The sequence below is a fragment of the Acartia tonsa genome, chromosome 4, assembly GCF_053477335.1.
Source record: "Acartia tonsa isolate MP-2025a chromosome 4, ASM5347733v1, whole genome shotgun sequence".
In the NCBI taxonomy this organism is placed as follows: Eukaryota; Metazoa; Arthropoda; class Copepoda; order Calanoida; family Acartiidae; genus Acartia; species Acartia tonsa.
In genome coordinates, this window is record NC_137263.1 from 17,045,609 (window position 1) to 17,060,239 (window position 14,631).

Here is a 14,631-nt window from a genome sequence, read left to right on the forward strand (position 1 = left end):
ATAGGTAACCTTTATGCTTAAAACATTTATTCCTCAAAACTACAGAATTAGTAAACAAATCAGTTGATACATGGTATACTTTTAAAAAGTAACAAATTCAACTAAAAATAATAATTTAATAAATAAATAAATATATAAATAAACATAAATAACTAGCAAGAAAGAAAGAAATGCTTATAAAACAAGAATTATTCCATAAAAATGTACAAAGCTGCAAATTAAAAAATCTGCCAATTGTAATCTGTAAAGGAATAAAACTATTTTATAAAGCTAAAAGTACGAAAATGGTGCAAAAAAATCTACACATACCTAATATTTAAAAAAATATTTAAGTTAGATGTAGATTTTTATTATTAGGTGATAAGCTTCTTTTTCATGGCTGTCCATAATCTAAATAATTAATAGTTATTTCTCGCATCGTATCATAAACAGCTTTCCGCGGATATGAAAATGTACAATTATAAGATTAAAAACAGTTTTTTTAGCCCCAAGATGCCGAAAGCACTAACAAAACAGGTTTTAATCTTATGATTGTACATTTTTATATTTATAGAAAACTGCAAATAATACGATGCTAGACATAGTTTTTTTTTGTATGTATGAGAACCGGTTCTAATCTATCAGATATTAATCAGTTTCGAATTAATACGAGAAATAATGTTTAAAAAGCAGTTGTTAAAAATTAGAATATTCTTTTTTTTTCTCTTTCTGTAGAAAACAATCCGTTGGGCCATAAATTTTTTGTAGAATCCTATTTATTTTATTTTATGGGTGCTTTCATTTAAATATAAATGTAGTTGAAATCTATTTTGTGTTTCTTATCTACAAGAAAATGCATTATGTAATAACTAGAACAGAATATTCCCATGAATATTCAAGCGAATATTTAATTCATTGAATTAGCATTAGATAGGTTAGGTTAGGTTAGGTTAAGTGTGGTAATTTATTGCAATGCTATAAAGGAGATAAGTAAACTGTATTTGTTCAATCCTATTACAAAAAGTAGTGAGGTATTTTTTGTCTGAAGCTTAGAATTTTAATTAATATTCAACCTATTGATTTCTCCTTTTGAGGGAAGCTTCACATAGGTCCTGGGGTGGTTTTAAGTTAAGATTAAGTCTTTATAAGGATTTGGCCATATTACAGTCCTTAACTACTCCATTGTATACAAAGCCCCTAAATTCTAGGGACGCAGCCGCTAGTAATAAATATATAAACCTGCTGTTTAACCAGACTTGAACATATTGTTGCTACAATGGAATACATGGCAGGTTCCAGATTCCTGGGCTCCGCGCTTGCCAGCGGCCAGCAGGGTACGCTTGTAATCCTAGCAAATTATTAGATTTAATTACAATTATAATTTACGTTAAAAGGAAGAAGATTTACTAAGATAAATTTAAAAAAAACAGGGTTAAAACATCCATAAAAAAACGAAACTGAATTTTCTAACATAATTCGATAGACATAAAATGTGTAAATTAGACATGCTTTTATACAGAAAATAGTGAATTTCAGAAGAAAATCTAATAAGAAAAAAATGCGCTAGAAATATCAAAAATTGTTTTAATCAATGACAAACAGGCGCACATTCCCTTAACTTGCAAAGTGCTCTCTTTCAAAACTTACCTTTGAGATAAATTTGTTGTCCATGATGGTACGGATAATTCTAAAATTAAAACACATATTAGTTTTTTTATTTATCTTTAAAATGTTTCTAGAGGCTAGGGTCGTATAAGCCAGTATGGTTATAACTATTATTGAGATGATTAAAATATTTAATTTAGTAAGTTTTAAATAATTTGATTCTTTTGAGCAAATATAAAAATCAAACATTTTGTAATTATACAATTATCTGAATTTTTTGTGTGTAAAATATCTTTAAACAAGATTTGTAAGGGTGATACATCACTTCTGCAAAATGACTTGTTTTCATATTTTTAAAGCTAACAAAGCCGCTGAAAATTATTTAAATTAACCCTGAGCATTATATACTCGGGTCATTAAACTAGGGAGGGAGGGGACATTGGGCTGTTTATTCTAGTAGTCCACAAAGTTTTATATTAACGTTTTCTTTTATTCGTTGGCTTAACAACTTTGGGGACTTTTATTGAATTTTGATTGATTGGTTCATTAAGTTGAGTGTTCAAAAGTTTAAACCACTAATTGTACTTTACAGTAGGGGTAAATTTGTGTATCATGTTTGGGGATGTACAACAATTTATCGTCCATATTGTCTTATCCCATTAGATCCCTGCGTTTAACACACCTATTTGAGTTGTACATTGTACAATTGCATTGTCTGTTGGCTAAAATGCTGTTAAGAAACTTTTTGGGAAACTATGTCACACCAGTTTTAAATATTATATACTTTTATTTGAAAAAGAAAGAATTTATCTAAAATATCAATGTTGTTACTTAGCAGAAGCACTCATAAAATACTCAATGACAAAGAAAGTAGCTAAGGACAGGCCTAACCAAATGGATATTTTATTTTTTTTGATCTTACACCAGATTATCATGTTCTCTAAAAAGGTAAAACTTGTAACTGGCTAAAATAACAAACTCCCTATCCACCCCCTTTACCCTATCCCCTCCTCTTCTACTGGATGAACGAACTGATCAATAATTGCTGTCCATGTTAGCAACAATTTTTCCCCTGTCATAATATCCACATATATTCTATATCCATTATTAACAAAAATAGAGTAATATTTGGTTGAGAATTATTTCATGATCTTAATATTAAAGACAAATGTAAGAAAGTTTTGTAAATGTTACAATGAAATATTAATTCATATTAAAATATTTATCCAAATGGCAAAATCAATGATGTGTCTACTAGATATTTTAAATATTAACTATTCTAAACCCTAAACGTATCGTATTTCGAGAAAATTTGGAAGGGAATTTAGAGATATGAAAATATTGAAATTGGGGAATATTTATATACGTGTGCAAGAATTCTATTTCAAAAATAGGATATTAATTCCCCTCTCACTTCGTTCAAAAATACATCCCTATTTCTATTTTTCTAAATATTCAAATTTCTTAATATTTATATACGAAGTACTTGGTAAATAAATAGAAGATTTTGAAAAATAATAAATTTTTACGTTTTATATTTCTATTTCGAAATAAATCACGCAATCTTAAATTAAGTATGTTCGTTAAACAATTCCGAAATAAAATTTACTAGATATATTAGACTTTTAGGTTCTTTCTATGAAATTAATGTGATGACATAATTTCCTTACTCCAAAAAGTCTACCTGTTAAGAATACGACATTTTAGACGTCTTACTTTTTTCATTGCTTTTTTTACAGGGTAAAATAAAAATTCTTCCTAATATTAAAAAAGGATAATTTTGCATTACGTAAAAAAAGTATATAACGATAATGAAATATATTAAAGTTAACTTATAATAGTTTGTAATTGTATTTGTAACAATATATTTATAGATTCCCTGTTATTTGATATCATCCGTTTCCCTTTTTTAACATATTTATGGGGATAATTTAAGTTGACATTTTCTCCAAAACACTTTTCATGTGTGGTGTGTCTATATTTCCCCAATAGTTTTATTTTTGCTAGTTGTTAAAACAGTCTAAACTATACCTTATACTTTGCCTCTCTTTCATCATTGTACACTCCTACTTTTTTGTATTTTGTTTATTATCATTACTTTAAGTCTGGTTAGGTTAGGTTATATCAGTTATATTTGTAGCCCCGCTGGATTAGAATTATGCCCTGCAGGGGTTAGGTATTGAAGAAAAACCTACACCAACCTTATTTTCAATTTATCATAAAATTAAATGGCGCCTCTCATAGGAAAGCACTCAATGCAATTAATTATTATTTTTTAGAAAAAATAAGTGGAATTGTAGACACACCCATATGAGCAAGAGAGAATGAATAGATAGATAGATGGGGGTGGGGTGGAAAAAGGGTGAAATTTGTATCTCTACTCTGAGAGACCTTGCACCCCCCCCCCCCCCCACACACACACACAAACACGTTCACATATACTCTGATATGCCTACCCACACATTCTTCTTTTTTTGTCTTATCTCCTTTCTTGAAATCATACATTATTATATTCTCTAAATTTATCACTTTTTACAAAGTCTGTTTTATGAGTTGTGTAATACAATTTTGTCTCAATATTTCAATAGTATATTTCTTATTTATACAACTTTACAAAATTACTTTTGTAAAAATGATAAAGGGAATGATTATTAATGTGCATATTTTTCACAGGGGAGATACATACATGGCTTCATTTAAAACTTGATGCCCTTGATTTAAAACTTGATGGCTCATGATTTAAAGTTTTGAATTCACATTTTTAAAATATATTTCAACTATTTTAATTTATAATTTTACCCCCTCCAAATAAAAAAGCAAGTACGTTCTTGCATGTCTGTATTAGTTTTTCTGTCTGTTTGTGGGTACCAAAGGATCTCGCTAACCGCTGAACAGATCGGGTTCTCCTTTACAGGGTAGCTTCTCATAGGCCCTGGGAAGTTTATAACTATTTTGGGGGGAGGGTACCACCACCCTCCCAAGAGAAAATTAATTGTTTGAATTATAAATGTGCACCAGGATATCAAAACTAAAAGGGTAAAAAAAATGTCACCCCCACCCCCATTCTGCCCTCCCAATCTTATTATAGGGTTGATATGGGTCACAAATATGAAAAAGGGTGGGATAAAATATTTTTAAGAGGATGGGTATAATTCAGGGATCTATGGGGATAAGACAATAAACAATAAATTGATGTTCATCCCCAATAATGATACACAAAATTACCCCTTCTTTAGTTTTAAATTAGAAGTTGAAACGTTTAAACACTCAATTTAATTAACCAACCAATCAAAATTCACTAAAGTTCCCAAAGTTGTTAAGCCAACGAATAAGAAAACCTTATTATAAATCATTGGGGACTAATGTAATAAACAATGTTATTGTCCCCTCTCTCTCTCTCTCTCTGGCCAACCCAGGTTATGAAAGTACCAAACTATGCATAAAACTATGTATATATGTGTAATGATAATATTATCATTTTGTATGCTTATGTTGAAATACATATCTATCTATCTAATTATACCAATTAGTGCTTAATGTATGTTTGTGTTCTGATATCCTTTTTATAATGCAAATTTAAATGTTAGTTTTCAAAATTATATATGTAAAAATTACTTTTAAAATAATAAAAAATTGTTGAATCTGAGTAGTAAAATCAAGGAAAGTTGGTAAACTCAAGTTTTTACCCCCCTCCCCACTTTTTTTTATTTTCCCATAGCAACATATATTTGTCAATATTATTATACTTTCAACGATTCTTTCCTTTTTTGATTTTTTTATGAAAGGCTCACAAAAAAGGGAAATTTTGAAGATACCAAATATCTTTCTTATATTAAAGACTAGCGGCTAGCCCTAAACTAGATATAAACCTTACCAGGACCTATGAAAAGATAACCTGTAAAGAAGAACAATATTGATTAAGTTATTAGCGAGATCCTTTGAAACATGCACACACAGACAGACAGAAAAATGTCCTGTTGCTTTATTATCAGAATAGTTTTACATAATTAGTGTCAGGGATATAAAGGGATAAGACAATGGCCGATAAATTGATGTACATCCCTAAAAATTAAAATAATCTATGAAAACTATGTTGATAAGGTCTGTATACTCCGACATACAGCATGTCTGATTCCATGCACAATTTACATCCTTATAATCACACCAGAGCTCAGTACAAAAACGTGCTGTAATGTTAAATCAAAAAATGTTCTAAGAACAGAGCTTGGGTTGTGTGTTGTAGGTAGGGATGAGGTATTAGTCATAGAAGGGTGGGGGTGTATGTTTTAAGCTTTAACATCTCTCAGAGGGTTAGAGGGAAAATTTTTCAATGTTAAGGAGAAGAGGCGAAGGGAAAAGGGCATTTTATTTCACATCTTCAGCTGGTAGGGGGAAGTTTGGGGAGGGGGGAGAGTTTATATATTTTGTACTTTGAGTTAAAGTCATTATTATTATGGGGGGGGAGGGGTAGGAGGGGTGGCTATGAGAAAATTATATAAAGGTGGGTATACATTTCAATACTACCCTATAACACATTTCTTGACCTAATAGTAATAAATTAAATAAATATGTGTATCTATCTATCTATCTCCCTCTCCCAAACTCTCTATTTAAACCCCTAAACATTTTTGACATCCTGTTTAAAATTGAGAAAATTTTTGGCAATTTTATGCATTTCCGAGGTTTTAATGGACATTAATGAATTTAAATTTTTATATTTATTATAACGTTATCATAAAATTTATTTATGCATTTAAGAAAATTTAAGTCATTTTTTACATAAATTTATAAGATAATGTGCTTTCTGGATAATTTAGATAAAATTCTTGAAAAATAGAGAACAAATCTATCTTCTTTTTTTTACACTCTCTCCCCTGAGCATAAATAAGCATTACAATATTTTCTTCCTTATCACTTTTTTCAAAGGTTGTTACAAGAGTTGTATAATATAGTTGTGCGCTATCAGTCTCATATGTACACCAGGGATCTAAAGGGATAAGGCATTAACCAATAAATTGTTATACATCCCCATTAATAATAAACAAAAATAACCCTTTTGTAGATTTCAATTAGTCGTTAAAACATTTGAACACTCCCTTCCCCCATTTGCTTATTTCATTTTACAAACTTTTGTCCTAAATAGTGTTAGGTAAATTGTAAACATTTTAAACATTTTAACTCCCCATCCCAAAAAAACCCTCTCAAACACACATAAAACGCACACTTACACATGTAAAACACACACACACACACAAATATATATTTTTTTTAAATAGAACCTATATTATATGCACACTATCTATCTATCTATCCATCTTCTTAAAAAAAGGGGTCATAGGGCGGAGAAAAAAGGGGGGAATCTTATCTTGCTAGCCAACATGGACAGAAAAATATCTCTTCTCTGATTGGTTAATTTTTACAAATGCAGTATTGTGATTGGTTAAAAGATTGATAAAAAGGACAATTTTATTGTACTCCACATGGGGATGAAAAAATTTCTTTGGAAGGGACAATGGGTTGTTTAATCAGGGATCTAAAGGGATAAGACAATGGCTGATAAATTTTTTTTTAGCAAAGCTACTCTAGAAATAACTTGGTGCGTCTGTCCATCTGTATGGCTAAGGGGAAACATAAATTTCCTGACTACTATTTAAAATGGAAAGCTAAAATTTTTGGTGAAAACTTGTAAGACCTATGCACATCAAGGCTACATACATCTTCCCTTATTATATTATACCAGGGAGGGAGACGACATTGGGCTGTTTATTACACTTGTCCACAAAGTTTTTTTGTCGAACAACTTTGGGGACTTTTGAAGAATAATGGTTGGTTAGTTCAATAAGTGTCTTAACGTTTCAACCACCAATTGTAATCTACAGAAGGGGTAATTTTGTGTATCATCTTTGGGGTTGTACATCAATATATCTGCCATTGTCATATCCCTTTAGATCTCATACATGCTCCATTATTACATTATACTGTTTAAATTTCTTTCTTGAAAACCTTTTTTTAGACAAGATTTTTTTCTAATTCTGTCTGCACGGTCATCAGTTTGTAATTTGGATGGGTTAGAATTGTTCTATTGTTTTCAAACTTTGCATGATGATTCCAATAACAGTTAGGTACGATTTAGAAAGCATAGCAACTCTATGAAAATCCGAATGTCCATTTAAAATAGGGTGATTTTTAACGTTTTTTTTGCAACATTTTTTTGTGTGATATTCATCTGAATTTTGGAATATTGATTCCTATGACAACAATGTTCAAAATCTCTATTAAAATAATTATGTATTATATAAATCCTGGGCAGGCTTTTAACCTCTCCTGGTTTGATTGTAGAGAGGGGGGGGGGAGGGTAGTTTAACCCCAATTTTTAAAAATCAAGTACAGATTAACTCATAACCATTAAATAAAAATAAATGGGCGGAGACAATAGTCTATGACCGTATTCTAATAGAGATTAATACCTGACCGTTTCGTTTTTTAGGAAATAAATGGGCGGAGATTAATGTCCGTTTTAATATGGGGCGGGGATTAACACACATTCCAATGACCGTTAAGATACACTCATGACCGTTTTAACCACGGCAATTTCAAATAAATATTTGGCAGGGAGGAAGTGGACATTGGGCTGTTTATTACACTAGTCTCTAGGGTTTTAAATTTCTTATTCGTTGGCTTAACAACTTTGGGAATTTTGATTGGTTCATTTAGTTGTGTCAAAACGTTTCAACCACTAACTGTGATCTACATTAGGGATGTGTGTTAATGAAGAAAATGCTTTTTATAAAACTTTGGGGACATGTGATATAAATAGCCCATTGTTCCCTTTCTCTAATATTTACTTTCAATTTTAGGATTTGATTATAATACTTTACCTTGTTGTACTAAGAATCATTATTTAAAAAATCAGATGAATAAGATAATTATGTCATACAAAATTGTTTTGTCAAAGTGTCAAGAAAATCAGCATGTTTTAAATGGATATACGGACTTTCTGGTAACGATTATAGTGTTGCTATGCTTTCTAAATTGTACCTAACTGTCATAGGAATCATCATGCACAGTTTGAAATCATTAGGACAATTCTAACATGCCTAAATTAACGAAAAGAACCAACAAAAGAGAAAGAGAGAGAAAGAAAGAGAAAAAGAGATAAAATGAATATAAAAGATAAAGAAAGAAAACACTTGATTATACAGATGCTTCGCTTATAATATTGAACATTGTTTGAATTTTTGAAAAGGAACCAGCATGTTTTTAAATGGATGTGATTCTGGTAATGATTATAGAGTTGCTACACTTCATAAATTATACCTAACTATTATTGGAATCATCATGTAAAGTTTAAAATCGATAGTATAATTGTAACATGTCTATTTTAGTTATCATTTCACAAATAAAAAATTTGGCAAAAAGTAAAATCATCATGTTTTAAATGGACATACGGACATTCTGGTAACGATTATAGAGTTTCTAACAAGGCCAATAAAATCTAAAATATTACATTTATATAGTTCATAGAAGCGAAGCTCCTCTATAATTAGGTTTAGCCAGTTAATCATTAAACAGCTTCCTTAAAATTAAGTTATCCATCTTAGGTAAGCTTCATATAGGTCCCCGTATAGTTTAAGGGAAACCATAAGGGATAAGACAATGAGCGATAAATTTATTTACATCCCCAAAGATTGATGCTCAACTTAATGAACAAACCATTAAAGTCCCCAAAGTTGTTAAGCCAATGAATAAGTAAACGTTATCATAAAACTTTGAATTGACAAAATTGTCCTATAGGAAGAATTATTAGGGGGGGGGGGATGTATGAAGTGAGAGAGAGTGAGTGTTTATTTAACTCCTCCCCCCCCCCCCCCCAAGAAATGCTAAGATTGCATTCCTAAGATACAGGGATAGAGCAATAATTCAGACCAGAAAATTGTAGACTGATCATTAATGATATTGTCTTCCTATTGAAAACTTCGGATCATGTAACTTGTCAATGGCCGAACAATTGATTTACATCCCCAATCATGATATACAAAATTTTCCCTTCTGTAGATTACAATTGGTGTTTAAAACATTTTGACACTAAATTAAATGAATCAACCAATCAAAATTCAATTTATTGTTTAGGTCTTGGGATGTTTTGAAGCAATTTTCTGATTTCCCTAGCTTCAAAATACAAATGAGAAAGATTTCTAGTTTCTACAATAAGAAGAGGCGCTAACATTTAGAAAAATTAGAACTAATACAAGAATGACAACATATATCAAAGCGAACCTCTGTAATGGTAGGACAAATAAACTTTATAATTACTTGTAAGTTGTAGAGTGTTAGAACTGAGGGCAGAATATAAATAGATATAAGGACATATAAGATTTTTAGGACTTGATTAGGGAGATGCTTCGCTTATAACATTACTAATATTATGCATGGTTAAAAACTTAAACATTTTAATAGATATTGAAAACAGAAATATACTTTTAATTTTTCATGACTCTATACATGTTTTTTTTATTATCTTTGTCTTAAGATGTATTATGTGTTAAACTTATAATTATTAAACTTTAAAAATTGTAATTTACAGAAGGGGTTGTGTATGATCATTGGGGATGTGAATCAATTTATCTGCCATTGTCTTATCCCTTTAGATCTCATATAAAGAATACAGGACTACAGCCCCTCCACCCCCCCCCCCCCATCTAAGGTAATATGATATGAGTTGTCCATCTGAAGTCTATTATTAGGTTTGTTTGTTTTTTTTTTGGGGGGGGGGAGGGGGGAGGCTTATGTTCATCATAGCTTAGACATTTTAAAGGCGAGGCTTTTCTATAATTAGGGTTGGTCCTTCCATCCGTCACAAATGGATAGCTTTTTTTGTTAATTTAGGCATGTTTGAGATATCAAGCAGTTTTTTAACAAATTGACTTACAATTTTGCTTCGACTCTTCTGACACTATACAAGTGTTAATATCCGTTTGTCCTACTGTATCAGTGCTTCGCTTTTATGGATCTTGTAATCCTTTCTAAAATTTTCCATGACTGAGTATATACATGTCATACATTTCCCCCCCCCCCCCCCCATAAAATGGGATTATCATCATCATAAATAATTAATGGGGGGTGGGGGGAAAGAAAGGAAGGGGTTGAACATAGGAATAGTGTGATCAACAGCTCATTGTCCCCTCCCTCCCTGGATATTAATTTTTCCGCCTCCCTTTTTATGTTTTAGGTTATGTCAGTCTAAAAGTCAAAATATCTTGCAATAAAAATTAAAAGTAAGAAAAATCAGGGATCTTAAGAGATAAGACAATAGCCAATAAATTGATGTACATCCCCAACAATGATACAAAATATGGTTCTGATATCGCAAAAACCAATCAACCAATATTATTTTTTTTATAATTCATTCTATAAAAATAAAAAACTCATCAATATTTAATTTTTAAAAAAAATTGTATAAAAAGTAAAAAAAAACACTGAGAAAATATTAGGTGTAGAGGTTTCGTGTTTTTTCTAGACAGCCATATTGGCTATTTTTCCAAATTTTGACGAAACGAAAAAATTTATTGGAAAATATCAGTAAATATTAACTTTCAGGATCGTAAAAATTTAGAAAAGATTTTAATATTTAGGTTTCCTGTCCAAATTCAACCCTTTCCCTAATTATTATAAACGTCTTTGGACAGTTAGAAAATAGGGGGAATATTAAAGAAATATTGACCCGACAGTTTCAAATTTCCATCGTCTAAGATCTATTGAATAGATTTCTAGTAGACATATGTCTGGGCAAAATAGCAAAGAGTATAGAAGTGAGGATATTGAAGTAAATAATTTGTTATCTAATCTAATATCTTTTACAAATCTATAAAATGAGGACTTAAATGGTTTTTTTTGATATAAGTTTAATAGTTCACTATATTAGAAAAGGCATTGTTAGTAGATGCTCAGCTCTTGAAGAATTGGAAATCATTGAATCTTAAATTCATTAAAACTACATAAAGAATTAGTAGATTATACTCTTTAATTTAAAGTAACCTATTAAAGATCTTTACTCAATAAACAAGTAAAACCTTTTTAAATAATTAAAGAGTAAATAATAACTGGTCTGAACCTGTTACAAAGGTTGTGTCTCTGGCGTTTTTAACAGTACTTTCAATTTTTGGATGGAGTTTTTGAGACATACAAAGAACTACTTACATAGTGGCTACGTCCCTATCCTCGGCTTCCAGCCTCACAGACTTGTCATTATAGTTGCAGACCAACCTCTGCAGACAGAAGGACATCTCGGCAGCACGACCGTTCACCCCGCACTCAAGATAGCTAAAGTAAAAGAGTTCATTAACATAGATTATAAACTTTATAATATAGCGGCATATCAGGATTACATTTTTCATGCAAAAAAGAAATAGAATTGAAAACAAATTGTCAAAAAATCATTCAATTTTACATTTAGAAAAATTTAAAAACCAAGCTATTACTAAATGGAGTAGGACAGTTTATGTTCTTCCATGGACAGAGGAGAGAATGGGGGTAAAGTCATTAGGAAAAGGGATGGGGTATCATTATATTAGCCAGCTAGGTGAAACATTTTATCAGGACATGCGAGATTCTGTCACAATAGCCACGTATCCTATATCCATTTGTTCTAGAAAATAAATACCTAGCAATCATTTCTTTCTGAAGGTCAAAATTGATTGGGTTCTGTTGAAGACCATGAAGTGAGAGGTAGCTGGATAGAATGTTGGCCTGGTATTCGGCGCTTGTAGCGTTCAAATCAGCAGATCTAAACAATAAATTGTTACAAAAAAGATGTAATTACACATTGAAGTATGTTTGAAAGAGCAGTTCTGATAGTACTGGTATAAAAAAATGGGGTGAAAATTTCCGTCAAAAATACATTTTATCAAGAAAAATTAGGAAACATTATATTCAAAAATACCTTTTCTTTTTACCACCAGTGAGAGTGGTAGTAACAGGGAGGGTGAGAGCAGCCAGACCCAGCAGACCAAGGCCTCCAACAGCAAGAGCGGGCAGGAGAGCTCCGAGGTCAAGACCGCCAGCGGCAGCTGTGGTAGATGCAGCTCCGTAAGAGGGAGCACCGTAGGATGGAGCACCATAAGATGGGGCGCCGTAGCCGCTTGAAGGAGCACCGTAACCGCTGGATGGGGCACCATAGCCGCTGGATGGGGCACCGTATCCTTCAAATGGAATTAGTTCAAATATCAAATGTACAACTATTTTCATCTTCGATTCATTAGCAAAAGAAGAAAAAACATGCATTTTTGTAAAGTTGATATAGTTAAAATAAAGACCCTAAACCTGTTAAAGTTAAATATATACAATGAGAGAAATTTTAAGTTGAGATGCAATTACTATTTGTGCTAATAAACTTATAAAAACTGTGCTGGAATATTAAAAAAGTATAGAAAAAGTTGGTATTGAATTATATTTATGAGAAAATAAGAACAGAATCGAAAAGAATATTTTTAAAAGAATTATGACTTCATCATGCTTTTATTTACCCATTCACCATTAACCTTTCTTTTACCTCCTCCTCCGCCGTGACCGCCACCGCCGCCATATCCCCCTCCACCACCTCCATGTCCACCGCCTCCTCCGCCACTATATCCACCGCCGCCGCCGCCTCCGTGACCACCGCTGCTACCGCCTCCATATCCACCTCCGCCGCCTCCATGGCCACCGCCGCCGCCTCCGTGTCCACCGCCTCCTCCGCCGCTGTATCCACCACCCCCACCTCCTCCTCCATGTCCTCCACTGCCCCCACCGCCTCCTCCACTATAGCCACCTCCCCCACCACCGCCTGAAACCCCACCATAGGTGTCAAGAACAGCTGCGCCTACTCCACCGCCTCCATAAGTATCAACACTAGCACCTCCTCCATAAGAGTCTAAACCGCCGCCATAGTCGGCATAATCATAGCCACCACCTCCGCCGCTGCCGCCTGTTGGGCCTCCATATCCTGTGCCTGCCGACACAGCTGGAACTGGTCCAGAGTAACCACTGGATGCGCCCCCACCCCCACCCCCACCACCATGCCCGCCTTAAATCATCACAGAAAAAGTGTTAACAAAAATTGGAAACTTCTAAATTTTTCAATAAAAATATACGATAAGTATGAAGAGAAGCTTTTTCACCACAATAAATCAAATAAATCATGCAAACAATTCAGGAATTGAAAAAAAGGCATATGACACAAAATATGAAGTAATTAAACATAATTTTTTTTTCTTATAGAAAAAAACATTAATGACAAAGAATATATGCAAAAAGTAAGTTATAAAGATTTTTAAATTAGAAATAATAAAATATATGCTTTAAATATATTTACATACAACTGAATAAAAAATTATCGTGCACCCAATATTGATTTGTAGCGAAGCTAATATGTAATAAAAGTATTGTGTCTGTCTTTCAGCTATATTCAATGAAAAAAGAAGCATAAAATATTACTTGCTGTGTGATTGCTTTTATCTCATATCTCGGCTGCTATCAAAGATATAAACAACTATTTTTAAAAGGGAATCAGTTTTACATAAGACATAAAGAAAGTTGTTTTTTTTTGCTACGCCACTAATGGTCATTATTTTCAGGGCTAGTCAGCAGCGCCTCAGCCGCAGATAAGACTCAAATTTAAACCCGCTTGTGTGCGAAACAATTTATTCCGAAAAGATGTTGGACATCCAGTTAATTATCATTAGTTATAATATGACGTTTTACATGCGGCTGACGCGCGGCTGCCGAGCCCTTAGTATTATCCTTATCAAATGACATCAAGCATCTATACCTGAGTCCGCCATGACGGAAGCCCTAAGGCTGAGGACAGTAACCATGGTAGCTAGGGGGTTCATCTCTGAAAGCGGACATTTAGCATAAAGCATAAATTTTGTAAAGCAGTCAGTCATATTAGTTCCAAATTCACAAAAAATAATGTTTTTCAGCCAAAAAATCCAAAAGACACCAAACGAATAATTTTCAAAACTCAGCAATAGATGTAAACTTAAATCAAATTATATTTTGCAAGATACT

The 14,631-nt window shown here is 32.3% G+C and overlaps 1 protein-coding gene across 1 annotated transcript; it reads right to left on the reverse strand.

Moving 5' to 3' along the window:
* Positions 1 to 9: 9 nt before the first annotated feature.
* LOC145316291 (uncharacterized) lies at positions 10 to 14,522 on the reverse strand. The gene is made up of 8 exons (XM_080156721.1): positions 14,390 to 14,522; positions 13,133 to 13,645; positions 12,524 to 12,782; positions 12,245 to 12,367; positions 11,782 to 11,904; positions 1,627 to 1,666; positions 1,219 to 1,327; positions 10 to 390 (listed from the first exon to the last, which is right to left on the reverse strand). The coding sequence occupies exons 1-7, from the start codon at positions 14,505 to 14,507 to the stop codon at positions 1,226 to 1,228; spliced, it is 1,278 nt and encodes a 425-aa protein (XP_080012847.1). The 5' UTR covers positions 14,508 to 14,522; the 3' UTR covers positions 10 to 390; positions 1,219 to 1,225.
* Positions 14,523 to 14,631: the final 109 nt, after the last annotated feature.